Source organism: Papaver somniferum, chromosome 6, assembly GCF_003573695.1.
Source record: "Papaver somniferum cultivar HN1 chromosome 6, ASM357369v1, whole genome shotgun sequence".
NCBI lineage: Eukaryota > Viridiplantae > Streptophyta > Magnoliopsida > Ranunculales > Papaveraceae > Papaver > Papaver somniferum.
The window spans coordinates 105,170,910-105,186,281 of NC_039363.1; the positions used below are offsets into that span (position 1 = coordinate 105,170,910).

A 15,372-nucleotide genomic window follows, 5' to 3' on the forward strand; every position below is an offset into this window, starting at 1 on the left:
AACCGTGCTTTTACTCATTTTGTTCTTAGCAGTTAAAAACTAGTATTGGCGGTTAAATCTTTTAAGTCAAGTCTTTATCTAACGATGATTTCCCCCGAAAAAGGTAATGAATCTTTATACAGCAATTACCATTACTGTTCACCATCTCTTTTCTTCATGTTGTTGTTGTTGTTTATAGGAATGTAGATTGTTAGAACAGTGTTTTTTTTTTATTGCAAGTTGCTGTTGGACTATAAAACGTTTCTATTTTATGACTAGTATTTCTGTACATCACCTGATACGTCTAAGTATATAACATATCCTATGAAAATGACCCACTAAAATGAAAGCATCGCATTCACATATCGTTATTGGATAGTGATCATAATGTGGACCATTCTACAACATATTGTAAGAAATATACACACACACAACAATGCCCACATCTTCATGCCACCATTAAATTTTTCGTTTTGTTCCTTGATTAAGTCTAGCACAGTTAGATTTAAACTTGTCTTTAAATAACCATACATATTAAATTTATCTACGGTCCTGTATACTATGTATATAAAAATCTTGGCAGGTCGATTTTTCTTTCTTTTTACACTTTATTTTGTAACATATTGTTTAAGCGATTCGGTAACATTTCATGTAGTGGTGAGTTTAATTATCAAAGGATTCTGAAGGAGTTAAAAAATAATCAAACACTAAAATAGAATTATAAGTGTGTTTTCGGTGTTTTTTTTTTTTCTAAGACATGAAAGGAGTTTTTACAAGATCTCGAAAACTCAAGAATCAAAATTTGACCGGCTGATAAAATCCCAAGTGTGTGTTTTTCATTTTTGGGAATAGGAAAAAAGTTTTTACAGGATCTCGGATCTCCAATCTCAACTTAGAGCAATTCCTATGGCAATGAACAAAAGAATTTGTTTGTTCAGCCAAGTGGATGAACAAACTGTATTCTCCACTATGCTAAATGAACAAATCTGATATTTTTGGCTCCACAAGTGATTTTATTAATAATAAGAAATAAGAATTGGGTCTCACTAATGATTTTATTAATATAAACTAATAAGAATTGAGTACTAAAAATTATTTAAATAATAAAAAACAAACCCTAAATATAATAACCGTATTTGGAAAGAGAAGATGTGAGGGACGTTTTTCCTTTTAACGCCAGAGTTATTCCTTTTAACGCCAGCGATAATGTTAATATCGCGCGTCCTTAACACAGACGCGCGCTGCATGTTCTGACTCAATGTTCAAATCAACAAATCTGTTGATTTGAACATCCATTTTTCAAGTATGTCATTCCACAGTGGAAGCAAAATGAACAAACTCTGAATCTGTTCATTTCATAGAAATTGTTCTTGGGAGTGGAGACTCGATCTGCTAACTTTAAGAATGATAGGCGGGCTCCTCGCCAACTGGCTTCCCTTCACAAAGTGTTTATTTTGGTACCCTCTCGTCTTCATTGATAGACTTTGGTTCTTTTTTTCGTTTTGTTTTTTTCTATTTGCAACATGTTTTCCTACTTTCTATTCTTCCCCTGGCTGCATGATCTTCGTCGACCGTCAAGTGGAAAATTGATATCGGACAACAACTCCAAAATATGATTGCTTGGTACAATCAAAAATGGTTTCGGTAATAACAGTCGAAGATGAAGGGTAATGTACCAAGGCTAAGAATAGGTAGGAATAAATGCAGGGGTGCAGAAATACGCGGCTGCGAAAACACTGACGTGGGCGCCTTATCCAATACACTTTTGCTCAGACAGAGGAAATCAGAAAGTTGTATTGGCTTTTGGAACCAACAGCAGACTTCGATATTCGAGATCTAACGTTAATAATAATAATACACGGACTCTGATTGGTTGTAATTCAATCACCTTTCGACACGTTGATTATTATTAAACGACAGGAAAAAAATTCTGACAAGATTTTCAAGGTAATCATTACCGTCTGATTAAATTATTAAATCCTAAGTTTCAACAATCAATCAATAATGGAGTTCGGATTGACAGATTAATTTCCATTTGTGAGTTTTGCTGAGCTCCCAGTTTATCGGCCAACTTGTGTCACCTCCTAAAATTTAAAACTGAGTAAAGACTGTAAAAAAGTAGCACATATCCTGCACCTGCATTTACAACTCTCAAGTGTAGATTTTGGTTCAGAACTAGAGATTTGCACATGTTTTGTCATTTGATCGAATTTGAAATTAGAGACTTGTTCGACTGTCGCTGTTTTCAAAGACCTCGTTTCTTAATTTTATGTGTTTGCGGTCTAGTTAGACTTAGAACATTATCCATTTAACTTTCGGTGTGTTGATTATTATGCTCGTTTAGAATATGATAGTATTCGTTATTTTAATGTGAACGGAGCTTTCTCTTGCTCTCGCTGGCCAATACTTAAAGATTAACAAAACACTACTGTGCTTTAAACTAGTAATATCTGGTGGTTGTCATGTTCCCTCCCATTGCAGAGGTAGGGGTTTGAACCCTATAATTACTGGAATACACTCCGATTTAAAGAATTTTGATGTAATTTAGAGACCACTAGTCTCGGACACCAAACAAAAAAAACTAGTAATCTCAAAATCATTTCAACACTAAATGTGACGGATAACAAATCCACAAAGACACACAAAAACATATATATATATATATTCCATAAGTTCAGTTTTGACGAAGTTTTTTCAGTCGGTTAGAACCCAGGAAGCCCAATAAATTTATATCGCCTCTCTTTTGGGAATGGTTGAGAGTGATCGAGAGTTCAACCTTCTCCCCAACACCATATGATAGTATGACTCATGATCACAAGATGTTATTATTATGCTGTGTCGGTCATAAAGAACGGATGGCTGTCATGCAGAATTAGTAAGATGCTTATGATGTGGCCAAACTAAACACACAACATCAAGTATGTTTAAAGTTCAAAATAGCTTCAATTAGACCAGGCAATTGCAAATTGATTAGAATAATAAATTCATTTGATATCATCAAAATCAAATGATCCACGACACTTAGTTTGGTATCAAGAATTTATATCTATGGGCCGCATTCACTGACCCTGCTGCTCTTCTTTTCCTTCATTAACTGCAACCTCAGCCTCTGCCACAAATTGGAAAAAAATCAATTGAATTCGATTCGTTCCCATTCAATATGGATAGAACCAAATAACTATTTTCCTTTTTATAAATAAATTTCAGAACTAAATCTTCCTAAATGAAACAGATTTTTTGTTCATTTTTTTCACAGTTTTTTCTTTTTTATATGGATGATGTAAAGTTGGTGAACTCGTTTACACCAACTAGATTAATAACTAGTTTTGTGGGGGCACATCTATTGGCCGGCATAGATATATCCTTCCTTTGGATAGGAAATAGTACAATAAATAAATAAATTTATTTATATTATGAAATTAGAATAAGATATTAGAAAGAAAATTCAAAGCCAACTGTGATTAATTAATTAATTCGATTCCATTTTATAATGTAAAACAAATACATAAACTGGCGTAGACGGTAATATTGGTAACAGCCAGTTGGTCATACCTGAGGTCAGAAGTTGGGTCCCGCCATACAAGTAAGCAGAAGTGTTTAGTACTCTACTGACACGTATAGAAAAATTATCTCAATGTGAAACTACAAGCTGAATGTACAATAATTTGCCAACTTAAATTAGGTAGAAATAGAATTTCGGTTTGATTGACCGCAGCCGAGCCATGGGGTACAAAAGGGTTAAGCTACGCCAAGCCGAACTTTGCAGCCAAATGGATTTAGAGGCTAAATTCCCATATCCCAACTCTTCTTGACTTTGTCCATATTTTTAGCAAAGTTATTCTATCGTGGTTGCTACATGGGATTATCAAATCTCATAAAATTATCAAATTTATATGAATACGGTTTATACACCTGGTTCCGGTGGCTTCCAAGTCTAAACTTTTTAAAAAATTGGGTTTAAGACCCCACAATATGCTCGCATAACAAAAGTTTTAACTCTGCTTAAGGTTTTACTATCATATTAGTAATTTTTCTTGGAATTTTGTAACCTTCAGGTCGGTACACGTATCTTCGATTAATTTACAAGCTTAGCATTGCTATACAACTCTCGTTAATGCCACAAAAAATCCAACTCTCTTATGGATCATTTTCTGAATTATTGAATCATCACAAATGATTACGTATAAAGCATGGCATCCGGCCATCCAAGTATCCAAACTTCGAAGTAGCTGGAAACAAGCCATACATCGACATCGACCGAGCAACAAGCCGAGCCAGAAAGCAAATGAAGGCAAGTCCGAGGTGAATGTAACTCACGTGTTGAATTTTAATTGATCAAAAGTGGGAAATTTTAACTTCATTATAAAAGGTAGGGACCGACCCAATAACATCTTATGCTACAAAACAAAAGAAAATACAAGAAACCGTGGGGCCCATGTAATTGCGTGGGAATCTTATAGGTCTTCTTCCATTTGTTGGAAATAAGGAGAGGTCCAATCTTTTTGTATGTGAATTTGGCTGTGACACGTCATCTGTGTTGAAAGGATAACGTTGTAGGGCCCCTAGTTAGCAATTCGGGATTCGGCAAACGTACGGAACGGCAAACGTACGAGTATTATACGGTTTTGTAAAATCCAAATTCGGTCCAAAATTCGGTCAATGGGACGTGATTCGTCATTAATTCGGAACGGCATACGTACGTGTATAATTCGATTTGTAAATGTGAGTTCGGCTCTGAAAATTCGGTATCTATATATAACAAATAATTTGTATTTATAAGGTCATAGACCAATTTTTATGCATGTGTGAGTTATTTAAGGAAAAAATAAACTCAATATGATGATATTAATAATATATACAACATTGGTTATCCAAGAGGACGTCGTATGGTGGTTTAGATGCTTGGTTAGTGAGTTTGAGATCTCTCTCACCTTCACCTTCAAATTTGTTCAGTCGTTTTTGTTTCTTAAAAATTACAACACGTCTAATATTCGGTCGTGTATGCTCGGGAGGCAGTAAAACCCAAAAAATGGAGTCTTTGAAAAATAAAAGCTAAAGAATTTATGGCGAATTAAGCGGACGTATCATTCGGGATACGTAAAATTCGTGAACGATTCGCGAATAATCCGGGAATGCCACATAATACGCGACTTGGGTTCGGAGTTGCAAACGTACGTGAATAAGACCGTAAAATTCGTGATACGGAAAAATTCGTGAATGATTCGCGAATCATTCGCGAACTTACTAACTAGGGTAGGGCCCCCCTTCGGGCTATAAAAGTCTTCGCACAAATAATTCTCTAGAAAAAAATATCTTTTTGAAAAAAATTAGAGTACGCAAATTATTACAAGCCCAAGCCAGAGAGTTTTGTATGTATGTTGTTTGCTGTTTTGGTATACCTCGTTGCCTCACCTCAACTTGAATCTTCCTCGGCCTGTTCCACGTTTCCGAATTTTCGTAGTGCAAGGGAATATATTGTTTTCCGTTTCGCTGATGTTGCTTCAGATAATACTTTCACTGCCTAATCCAACGAAAAGAGCGAGTGAGTGACAATGATAATAGTGATAACAGGCAATGCATTTAGGAAACAGCCATGTTGATTGATCCACTGTATTCGAAATGGTTCATCTTGTCAGTGCATTTAGAACTTACCATGGAAAGACTGTGGCCGTTGGAGATTAAATTTTTCAGTTCTTGTTCAAGTTGATCTTCTGAAGGAGCTTCGGGGATACAGGTTGCTATTCCTTCAATTAGGAGCGTGATCTCTCCCTTTGGTTGATTAGCCGAGAATGCTTCTTTAGCTTCTCCAAGACTTCCCCGCCAAAACTAAATTGCCCAGAATACAGATAATTGAGTGCATAAAAAAGTCAAAGAGGGAAATCACTTACTTTGTAACTGGACAGGATCTTGTAATGTCAAGCCCTAGTCTCGGACCCTATACCCGATTAAACATTTTCAAAGACTTTACCTCTTCATGGATTTTTGTCATCTCTCGAGCTATGACACATTTCCTACAAAATCCAGATGGTGACATTATTAGCTAACATTTACCAGGTTAATGCTGATTTTCTTTTTCAGATACAAAATATTGATAAAGCTATAAGTTTCTTTTTCTAGCTAACGTATAAAACATAACTACATGAAAGCTGTGCTTTATTAGCTCCATACCTAAATGACTATATAGAATCTCTTCATAGATTTTTGCCATCTCTCAGAGCTATTACGCACTTCCTACACAATCCAGATAGTGTCGCTATTAGCTAACAGCCTAACAGGTCCATGTCGACTTCTTTTTCAGATACAAAATATCGAGAAAGCTATAAGAATCTTTTTTTAGCTAACGTATAAAACATAACTACATGGAAGTTGCAAGTTTTATTAGCTCCATAACTAAATGACTGTATAGAAACTCTTAATAGATTTTTGTCATCCTAACAGGTCCATGTTGATTTCTTTTTCAGACACAAAATATCGACAAAGCTATGAGTTTCGTTTTCTAAGCTAATGCATAAAACATAATGACATTGAATCTGTAAGTTGTATTCCTAAACTAAGAGTCCATCAAATACTACCATAGAAACCAATTACTCTCATTATATTGGCTGTTTGCACCAAAGTAAAATTATGCACGGAAGGAAAAGTTGTTGCCTGCGACATTGCTACTACATATGAACTAATTCTTAGGGTTACCTTGAATCACCAAAAAGTGAAGATGTTTCTTCCAAAAACTGATTAAGCTTGTGTGGAGGAACAAAGAAAATCTGTGTTGCAGTTGCATTCGCAGAAAGCAGCAATCTTTCTCTTCTTGTTCCAGCTTGTTTAGGAAGAAATCCAACTACAGTAGTAAATTGAAACTAGGCATCAATAACCCACTGCTCTTTGCAGAGTATTTCTTGAAGAATTCTGTCGGCTTCCATATTAGATCCCAAGTATCATAGCAAATTACCAAATGAAAACTCCTCAGTGGACAATCCAGAGGCACAAAGCGCTGTTAACAAAGCAGAAGGTCCAGGGATAGGAATAACAGGTATCTTCTCACTTACACATAACTTTGCCTGCATCAAATTCGGACCCAACTTTTATAAATTTGAAAAGAAAGCAATTCCACAATTTTCAACCAAGCTTAGATAGTAAGTGAAACAGAAATTACTCACTAGTTCTGTACCAGGATCACTGATGCCTGGTGTCCCTGCATCACTAATCAACGCCACAATATCACCTTCACGAAGCCTTTCCAATATTGCTTTTTCACGCTGATGTTCATTGAACTTATGATAACTCAACTGAAATTTCAAGTACTTCCAATCAGTAAAAGAGAAGAAATAAACGAGCCTGCCGGGTAGTCTTTAACAATTTAATAGAACACACAAAGGCAGGAACTTACTAAGGAAGTCTTAATATTGTAATGATGAAGCAATTTCCCTGAATGTCTAGTGTCTTCAGTAAGTATCACATTCGCTGATCTTAATATACGCAAAGCACTGCATCTCATTCATAATAATTAAATAAGGTTAAACGCTGAAAAAGCAAGATTCTGCCAATGCAATATAAAAAAAATTCCCTCTGTTAAGCTAGATTCTTTCCTTGAACTAAACCCTAAAAACCCTAAGTACGGAAACATGTCCATGGGTTGTAAAAAAAATCCATAATTTAAAGCTAGAACAAGTACATACCGCAAAGTAATGTCTTCAAGATTTCCAATTGGTGTTGAAACAAGATACAATCCAGATTTCAAAGGACCCTGATAAACTTAATTTTTGGATTTTGATTAATAAACATAAATAAACAAAACACTTTTTTGCAAGAAGTAACATGAAGAAGGGAAATGAAGTTTTACCTTTTTGGAGGATAATTCAGGAACAGTGTCTATTATAGTTTCTTCAATTGGTTTTTCAGAGGTTGAAGAAGAAAAGGCTAAAACACCAGGGTTAAAAGATGAAGAAGAGGGTAATTGAGGAGAGAAAAGTTGGATAGGATGTTTCTTTTTCCACTGCCATGAACGAGAATGTGATGATGATGAAGACACGGTAAGCAGCGAAGACGGAGGAAGTCTGATTGCTCTCATGGCTGAATTTTGTTAGCTAGATTTTGAAGTTTCAAATGTTTCATCCAACATCTTTAAAATATATTCTGTTGGTTACGGGAAACCGCTAGTTGTATCTCATTAGCCTGTAGGCGCTGCACGGCATTACAAAGCAAGAGCAAGTTTTTCAGTTCATGCGTCAGAAATGCATTATGTCCTTGTCTATTTGTTCTGTGACGTAAATTTGCAGTACATTATCCAAATTGGCTTGTGCAAAGAGGCTGCAGTTCTTAGGATTTGATAGGATTTTTTGGTGCAACCACAAAGGCACATGCCCTAAACGAAGTATCGACAAGCAAAAAAGAGACGAGCAAAAGGGTAGAAAAGCTAGTGACAATCGGTCCTGCGGGTTACAGATGCATTTAACTATCCCACATTTGACAACACAATTCATAGTTCATAAGAGCAATGAGTTCAGGTTTCAGAGATAGAGAAGATAAGTTAATACGTGAAAGAGAATATCTGTCCAAATTACTCATAGCAACAACCTATCTGGTTTTGTTCTGACCTTCTTTATGACATACATTTTTGCTAAAACACAACAACAGACTGCTCATTTCTTTACAAAATACACTAGGACACATAAATATACACCACCTCATCAAATACTTGGGTTCTTATAGCCCCAAATTTTTAGCGGACGGGAACAAACTGCATTGTGATTTTTGTTATCTTCCCAGTGAAAGTTACTATTTGATTTTATCTTCTTTAATTGCTACAAGAAGGTGTGGCATCGGTTAAGTTAGGTTTTATACTTTGTCGTCATGGAACCACCATCTAGTCTCCTTGGGAGATCTACCGTTCCTACAGTTCTTTACATAGCGATCGTTGTCAGCAGGACGTTGCTGCACATTAAGCATCAATGGGCCATCATGAGAAAAGGAAAACAGGAAGTTCGGCTTGGAGAAGAAAAGATAAGCAAGTGAACTGGTGCAGGCGTCATACCTTCGCCGTGGAGCTTGATAGCATGGAGAGAATGCTGATACAAATGGAACTAACAGTCATGGCTGGGGACCACGAATCATACAAAATATCTGCCAGACAAAGAGAAACAGAACAATAAGGCTCTAATACATGTTTACCATCAATACTGAATAGGCACAAGGTACATGGTTACTTATGGCAAAGATTATTAAAAGCTGCTAATGAGATTAATCTCCCAAGATCACTGCTATCCATTATGAAACTCTAGATCATGATTTCCTAAAGCAGATGCAAGACGAGAAAGCCATAAGACTAAGAGGTTCTCCATGTAAAGAGTGCCCATCTTTCCTCGTATTCCAATGTAAAAGCATGCAGAGATACACGTTCACAAGTAACTCAAGAAAGTATATCATGTGAAGCATAGAGCGGAACTGTAGAGTGTCATCCAAAGATAATACTGTATATCCATCATTCATTATTGCCATGTACAGATCACTCTACCTACCATCCACCCATCTAACAGTCTAATTACATCACCTTAACTATCTTTGCATTTATCAACCTTTACTATCACACTCTACCAGAGAAGGTTGGTGAGACTCTCTAGTGTTTATAATATATCATCAAAAATTGTTCCAGATGAGTAGTAAGGCTATCTCTAAAAAGACAAATCACTCTCCATATCATCCGCCCCATTGACAGTCTAGCTGCTATAACAGAGAAGGTCGGTGAGTGAGACTCTAGTGTCCACATAATCCAAAAATGTTAAAATGAGTAGGACAGCTATCTCTAAAGAAGACAAATTTCTATTTATACCAAAAAATATTGGACTAGAACCTACTAGTGGGTTGCTAAACCTGTTGACAAAATTAGCAATTGCAATGTACCGTATGAAAATATGGATGTAATGCAGATCAAGGATCGGGTTAAAATAACATATAAGAAAGGGAAAAACAATTCATCAACTTGTGACCTCCCACCTCCAACAGTAAATATACAATCTGCTTCTAAAAAATTTAACAGTTGTATTTGCATCTGATTTGAGAACACTTTATTGAACTCCCTCACAGTTAACCTACTTGACTACGCAACCAAAATCCAACCAATAGTATTTCTTTTTTCCCATGGTCGCATTATAGCATGAAAATATGTCAGTGAGATCCCTCAGACTTCCCTGACTACTACATGTAAGTGTCCAGTCATGCAGCATCTTCTGTTTCCAAGTGGGAAGAAGTTTGCTTTTTCATGATGGATCTTCCCGTACAGTCAGAGACTCAGAGATATAGATATAAGTAGATTATAGGCAAGATCTAAACAATAGCACAGACAAATTGATAGCTTCGCAAGACTAAAGTGAAGCAAAAAAATTCATAAAATGGAGCCATTGTAAGGAAAGCAAACAGACAGACTCAAATAACAAGGCAAAGATGGTCATAACTCACACGCTTACATAACTGTGAAATCAGCCGAACATTCTCCGGTTCATACACCAACAATCTTGACCAGAATCTAATATTTCTTCGTATCAATGCACACAGCACATACACTTCTTACCAAAGCAGCCTAAACCCAAATTCTTCTAGGGGTTTCTAGTTACCACCACAGTATTACATGTCTTTATATCATGATCCCGAAAATCTTAAACAAAACTACCCTCAAATTCAGTTTACTACGGAACTACAAATTATAGATATGATCATCGTTTTAGACAATCATCAACAAGAATACTAATAACTGTAAGTTATACTAATTGCAATTTTCCACACATATTAACTGCATTCATGAAACTCAAAACTACAGAATCTTGTAGATTTTTCAGAAAATTAAGTAAAAACAAATTGCTTGAAAGATTTAACTGTAAAAACTTTTAGATAAACAATTATGTCTCGACCAAAAGTAAAAAGGAACATAGAAGGAAGCAAGCCACAATTACCTAAACATATGTGACCATTGCTGTAAATATGAGGATGCAGTGGAGCAGGTGATAGAAAAATAACCTGCCCACAACAACAATAGCATTAAAAATCAAAAATTCATGCACAAAAGAGATCAAGAAATAGAGTTGAGTAATGTTTTTACCTGTGGTGCCTCCATAGGGTAATGTTCAGGAAAATCAACTTGAAGCTGGTAAGTTTCATTTGCATAAAGAGTTGCAGCTGCTCCATTAACATCAATTACCCACCTTTTTCATCACCCAAAGAAAACAAAAATTGTAAAGAAAAACAGAAAAAACCCCAAAATTGAAGTTAAAAGAACCCAATAAGTTGATGAAAATGAATCAAAATTATACCTTTGGAGATTATCAGCAACTTTATGTTTAAACCCAAAGGGTGGATTAACTTGCCATTCAACAAGCTCTTTTTGAAGACGATTACAAGCGATCTTACTCAGAGCCTATAATAATAATGGGAAAAAAAAACAAAATTAATAAGTAAATCAAAAGACAAGGACCGTTTGAATTAGACCCATCATACACACTAACTAAATCGAATTTGATGATGGGATTGAGAAAGACACACACAAAGATTACCTTGCGAGAAGCAGCGGAGGAGCTTGTCATGGCCAAGCCAAAGAGGGTTTTCAAAATGAGAAAAAAAAAAGAGAAAGAGAAAGATAAGTGTGAGAGATGAGAGAAGAGATCGTAATTTAAAGAAGGCAATTGTCTGAAAAATGGAAAATATAAAAATTACCCAAATTACCCTTTTCAAATGTCTTTCTTTATTCTAGAGGAGAGGACAACTGACTGACTCTTGTGCTACATTATTCAGTGTCCATTTATTTCTTCCTTTTTGACTATTTTTACCTCCTCTGTTCTGTTCAGTACTTTTTCAATTCATAATGGGAATTCATTCAATCTACGTAATAATGCTTTTGTTTGGTCATGGTGCACTTTGTCTTTGAATGAAGAAGCTAACTCATACATGTTAGGGTATGTTGCATTCATTCTAGCCCCTTCCCTTTGCACATTTTAGTTTTTGTTTTGTTTTGCTACTTTCTAACCATAGTTGATGAATACACGTTTGCATGCACCAAACATGATAAAGAAGAAGATTTCTTACTGTTTGATTCTTTCTATAACAGAGTTATATCTCATTTACTTGTTATTCTCTTTTCTTTTTCTTTTCTTATAGCTAATCTTAGCATAGGGGAAAAAAGAAAGTCAGGTAGTGGAACAGAGAACCTTTAGGCAGTTTTTCTTGTAAAAGAAGGTGAAAGTGTATAAGCATCTAACTTACTCAAAATACAATCAAAAGGTAAATCATATTCTTTTTCGGTTGCTTAAACTTGTTTCAGTTTTTGGATGCTTCAACCCCCAATCTCATGTCAGACTTTCTGATTGCCATAACAAAATGTTCTGATTGATTAACAGAGAAGAATTCTGGAAAGTGATTTTTATTAACCTCTTCTTATCTGATCAATAGAATATAACATTATATGCCCTTTTTCTGATGATGATCAAATGTTTGAAACGAATAAAAAGTCGCACAAACTGCTTAAAAAATAAGCTACAATACAAAAGTTCTGCCTTCGAGCTCGGCCCCTCGCCTTCTCGCCTTATTATTTGAACTTCCAAGAGCAGGAAAACTGTCTTGCCCTAAGTCAATGTTGGTGGGGGTGACAATGTTGTTCATCTCCTTGAGTTGATTATTTAACAAGACGGAGTTGCTGCTATGATGCATGTTTTGCTGTGGGGTGCAAGACTGCAGAACCCGTGGAGTCATTAACTTGGTTGATGATGGAGTTCTCCCATGTAGTTCAAGGCTCTTCAACTCTGGGTCTGGACATAAGTCGTATGGCAATTTGCTGTCGTCCATCTTCCTAAAAGTAATGGAGATTCTGAATAAAACGAAAACCGAAAGATTATATATGTCAACGAATGTTATACGATGAGATGATTCTTCTTAAAAATAAGAAATTCTGATTCTTGTAGTCATGTGACATACAAGCTTTTACCTTTTGGAAGGGACTCCAGGAACACAATGCTTAGCTACATCCCCATTGCCACTTAAGATAAGCACAGATCTACAAGGATAAGAAAAAGAACATAATCATCATGAACACATTCATCTAATTATTGTTGGGTTCCAAGAATAATGATTTACAAGCTCAAGCAAAAAGAAAAAGAAAAGAATATCATCTATATGGATGATGAAAAAAGAGGACACTATATACATACCCAACTGGCAAAGCTATTGATACAGGACCAGAGAATTCCCCATCACCAACAACTTTTAGGTGAGCACCCAAAAGTATGTCGCATTCGGTCAAGAATGAGACGGTGCAAAATGGCCGAAGAAAATCATGGTGGTCTATATGAGGAGGGATACAGTCTCCTTCGTCATAGATGTTAACAATGCAGCTGTTAGGAACATGGCTTGGTGGAAGAACTTGCCACCGGACTAGTCTCTTTATCATCTCTTTGAACATAGGTGGTAAAGGATCAACATCCTCAGCTCGTATAATACCCGGAGGGTTTCCCTTTTTGTCCTGCAAAATCGATTAGCAATTAAGATAAGGATATCAGTACATAGTTTATAGTAAACTGAAGTTGAGACAAATTAGCATAGAAACTGCAATTGTTGTGAGAAAGTACCGCAGACAGTAACAACTTACCACAGCATAATTGTAGCAGCAACCAAACTGAAGAGTGACCCGTCCTTTACCGCGTTTCCATTTCGATGGTTCAGTATATGTGCGCTCTGTAAATTTATATGAAAAGGAATATTAATTGATTTGAAAGAGAAAACTACATGTACTGACCGATCATAATAAGAAAACGCACGCTTAGTATGAGAAAAGCATACACGTAAATAAATCAGCCATATTTGTAACGTATAATAAATGTCAAAGCTAATAGCTTAAAGCTGGAACATAGATAAAATTTTCTTTTTTGTTTATCCTAAAAGTCACCTGGTTTCCATTTGACATATAAAACAAAATTAGGACAACTTGCTCATAAACCTTTGGAATCAAAACCCCAGCAACTTGCTGGTAAGGCTATGCCCTCAATCCTCTTTGATAATTGAAAGATAAGAAAGTGCTTAATACACAAAGGGCTAATCGGTATACTTGCAATTCAATGCACATCCATAAACATGTATATCTTATCTCTTTACTCAACACTGTCTTTTAGTATCTATTCTAAGTCTAACATCTAAACGACTAAGTGAATCACAGCTATACTATAGAAAGGGGAATCTTCAAAAGCATAACCAAGAAAAGGAAAGTTTAGCACTCAAAGGGGGCTTAAATTGTATACCTCTAAGTTTTCCTGCCTATCCCATCTTTTGGAGCTTGTAGACATAATCGACAATTTTCTTTTGCTCCTGAGCACTAAAAACCTTAGTATGAAGTTCAAGCCCTCTAAGCACGTTAATTTGCTTCCCGTCAACTCTCTCAAAGTGTGTATAATCCTTCTTCCTTCCAACTTGTGATAATCTAACTTGCTCATCCGATTCATCATCACCTAGTAAAGACGCTTTCGACTGTGTACTTGGTTGACTGCTCGCTGAAGCAGGTGAGAAATTTTTACTCATCTGCCCATTAAAATTTGACGGAGTCTTAGATGATCCCCATGAAGGGCTATCATTCTTTTTTGCAACGATAGATGATGCCGGCGATGAAACCAAACTCTTGTCTGGCGTATGGGCAGAACAACCACCTGCTGCATTCTCAGAGTTCTGACCATTCGACATCGAAATTCCATCAAAATTTCCTGCATAACATAAATTGAATAGCCTTGAATGCTTTTGGACCTAATTATTCCTTTCCCCAAAACTAAATTAAGCAATTGATACTACACAAGCAAAACCCTAAAAACCCTATAAACAAAAAAAGGTGAATTTTTTTTCAATAAAGAACGAACAGAATATGTTTGATTAAAATTTACCAATATTTTGAAGTCTGCGCATCCTTCACAAAATCCCTCTGTTAAATATGGAAGCAATGCAATTAACTTGTCTCCGGATGATAACTTTTCACCTCCACCCATCACTTTCTCACCAAAAAAAAAAATTCTCAATACTCTGTTCTAGGTGTAATTTCTGCTCTCCTGTTAATCTCTGTGCTTTCAAAAGAAGAATCAGAGGTTAATTTTCTACTTATAGGAAAATAGGAAGCAGGGGAAATCGAGGAGAGTTATCGATTTGGAGAAGGAAATAGATTCCTCTGGAAATCTAGTAGCCGCTTTGGCCTAAAATAAACTACTGTCAGATTGGCAGTCAAATCTAGGACAGTAACTAAAACCTGGTTGCTGGATGTACTTGTGGTCGTTCGGTGTCTAAAAACGGAGGACGTCGTCATCTATGTGGGGCATCAAGAGCTTAATGACTAAACTGCCCAACATGGCCAGTGCATATTTCTTACGTAGAATTCCACCCGCACCA

General features: G+C 36.0%; 2 protein-coding genes and 1 pseudogene across 2 annotated transcripts; all 3 read right to left on the reverse strand.

Annotated features, from left to right (window-relative positions):
* Nucleotides 1-5,278: 5,278 nt before the first annotated feature.
* LOC113288710 (ribosomal RNA small subunit methyltransferase I-like) lies at nucleotides 5,279-8,204 on the reverse strand. The gene is made up of 9 exons (XM_026537829.1): nucleotides 7,817-8,204; nucleotides 7,653-7,720; nucleotides 7,364-7,460; nucleotides 7,134-7,262; nucleotides 6,926-7,034; nucleotides 6,670-6,814; nucleotides 5,948-5,990; nucleotides 5,632-5,805; nucleotides 5,279-5,500 (listed from the first exon to the last, which is right to left on the reverse strand). The coding sequence occupies exons 1-9, from the start codon at nucleotides 8,042-8,044 to the stop codon at nucleotides 5,393-5,395; spliced, it is 1,101 nt and encodes a 366-aa protein (XP_026393614.1). The 5' UTR covers nucleotides 8,045-8,204; the 3' UTR covers nucleotides 5,279-5,392.
* A 234-nt stretch (nucleotides 8,205-8,438) lies between these two features.
* On the reverse strand, nucleotides 8,439-11,989 carry LOC113288711 (ubiquitin-conjugating enzyme 15-like). The gene is made up of 6 exons (XM_026537830.1): nucleotides 11,517-11,989; nucleotides 11,277-11,380; nucleotides 11,066-11,168; nucleotides 10,920-10,983; nucleotides 9,008-9,096; nucleotides 8,439-8,907 (listed from the first exon to the last, which is right to left on the reverse strand). The coding sequence occupies exons 1-6, from the start codon at nucleotides 11,544-11,546 to the stop codon at nucleotides 8,812-8,814; spliced, it is 486 nt and encodes a 161-aa protein (XP_026393615.1). The 5' UTR covers nucleotides 11,547-11,989; the 3' UTR covers nucleotides 8,439-8,811.
* A 379-nt stretch (nucleotides 11,990-12,368) lies between these two features.
* On the reverse strand, nucleotides 12,369-15,197 carry LOC113286000 (annotated as a pseudogene).
* Between the last annotated feature and the right edge of the window lie 175 nt (nucleotides 15,198-15,372).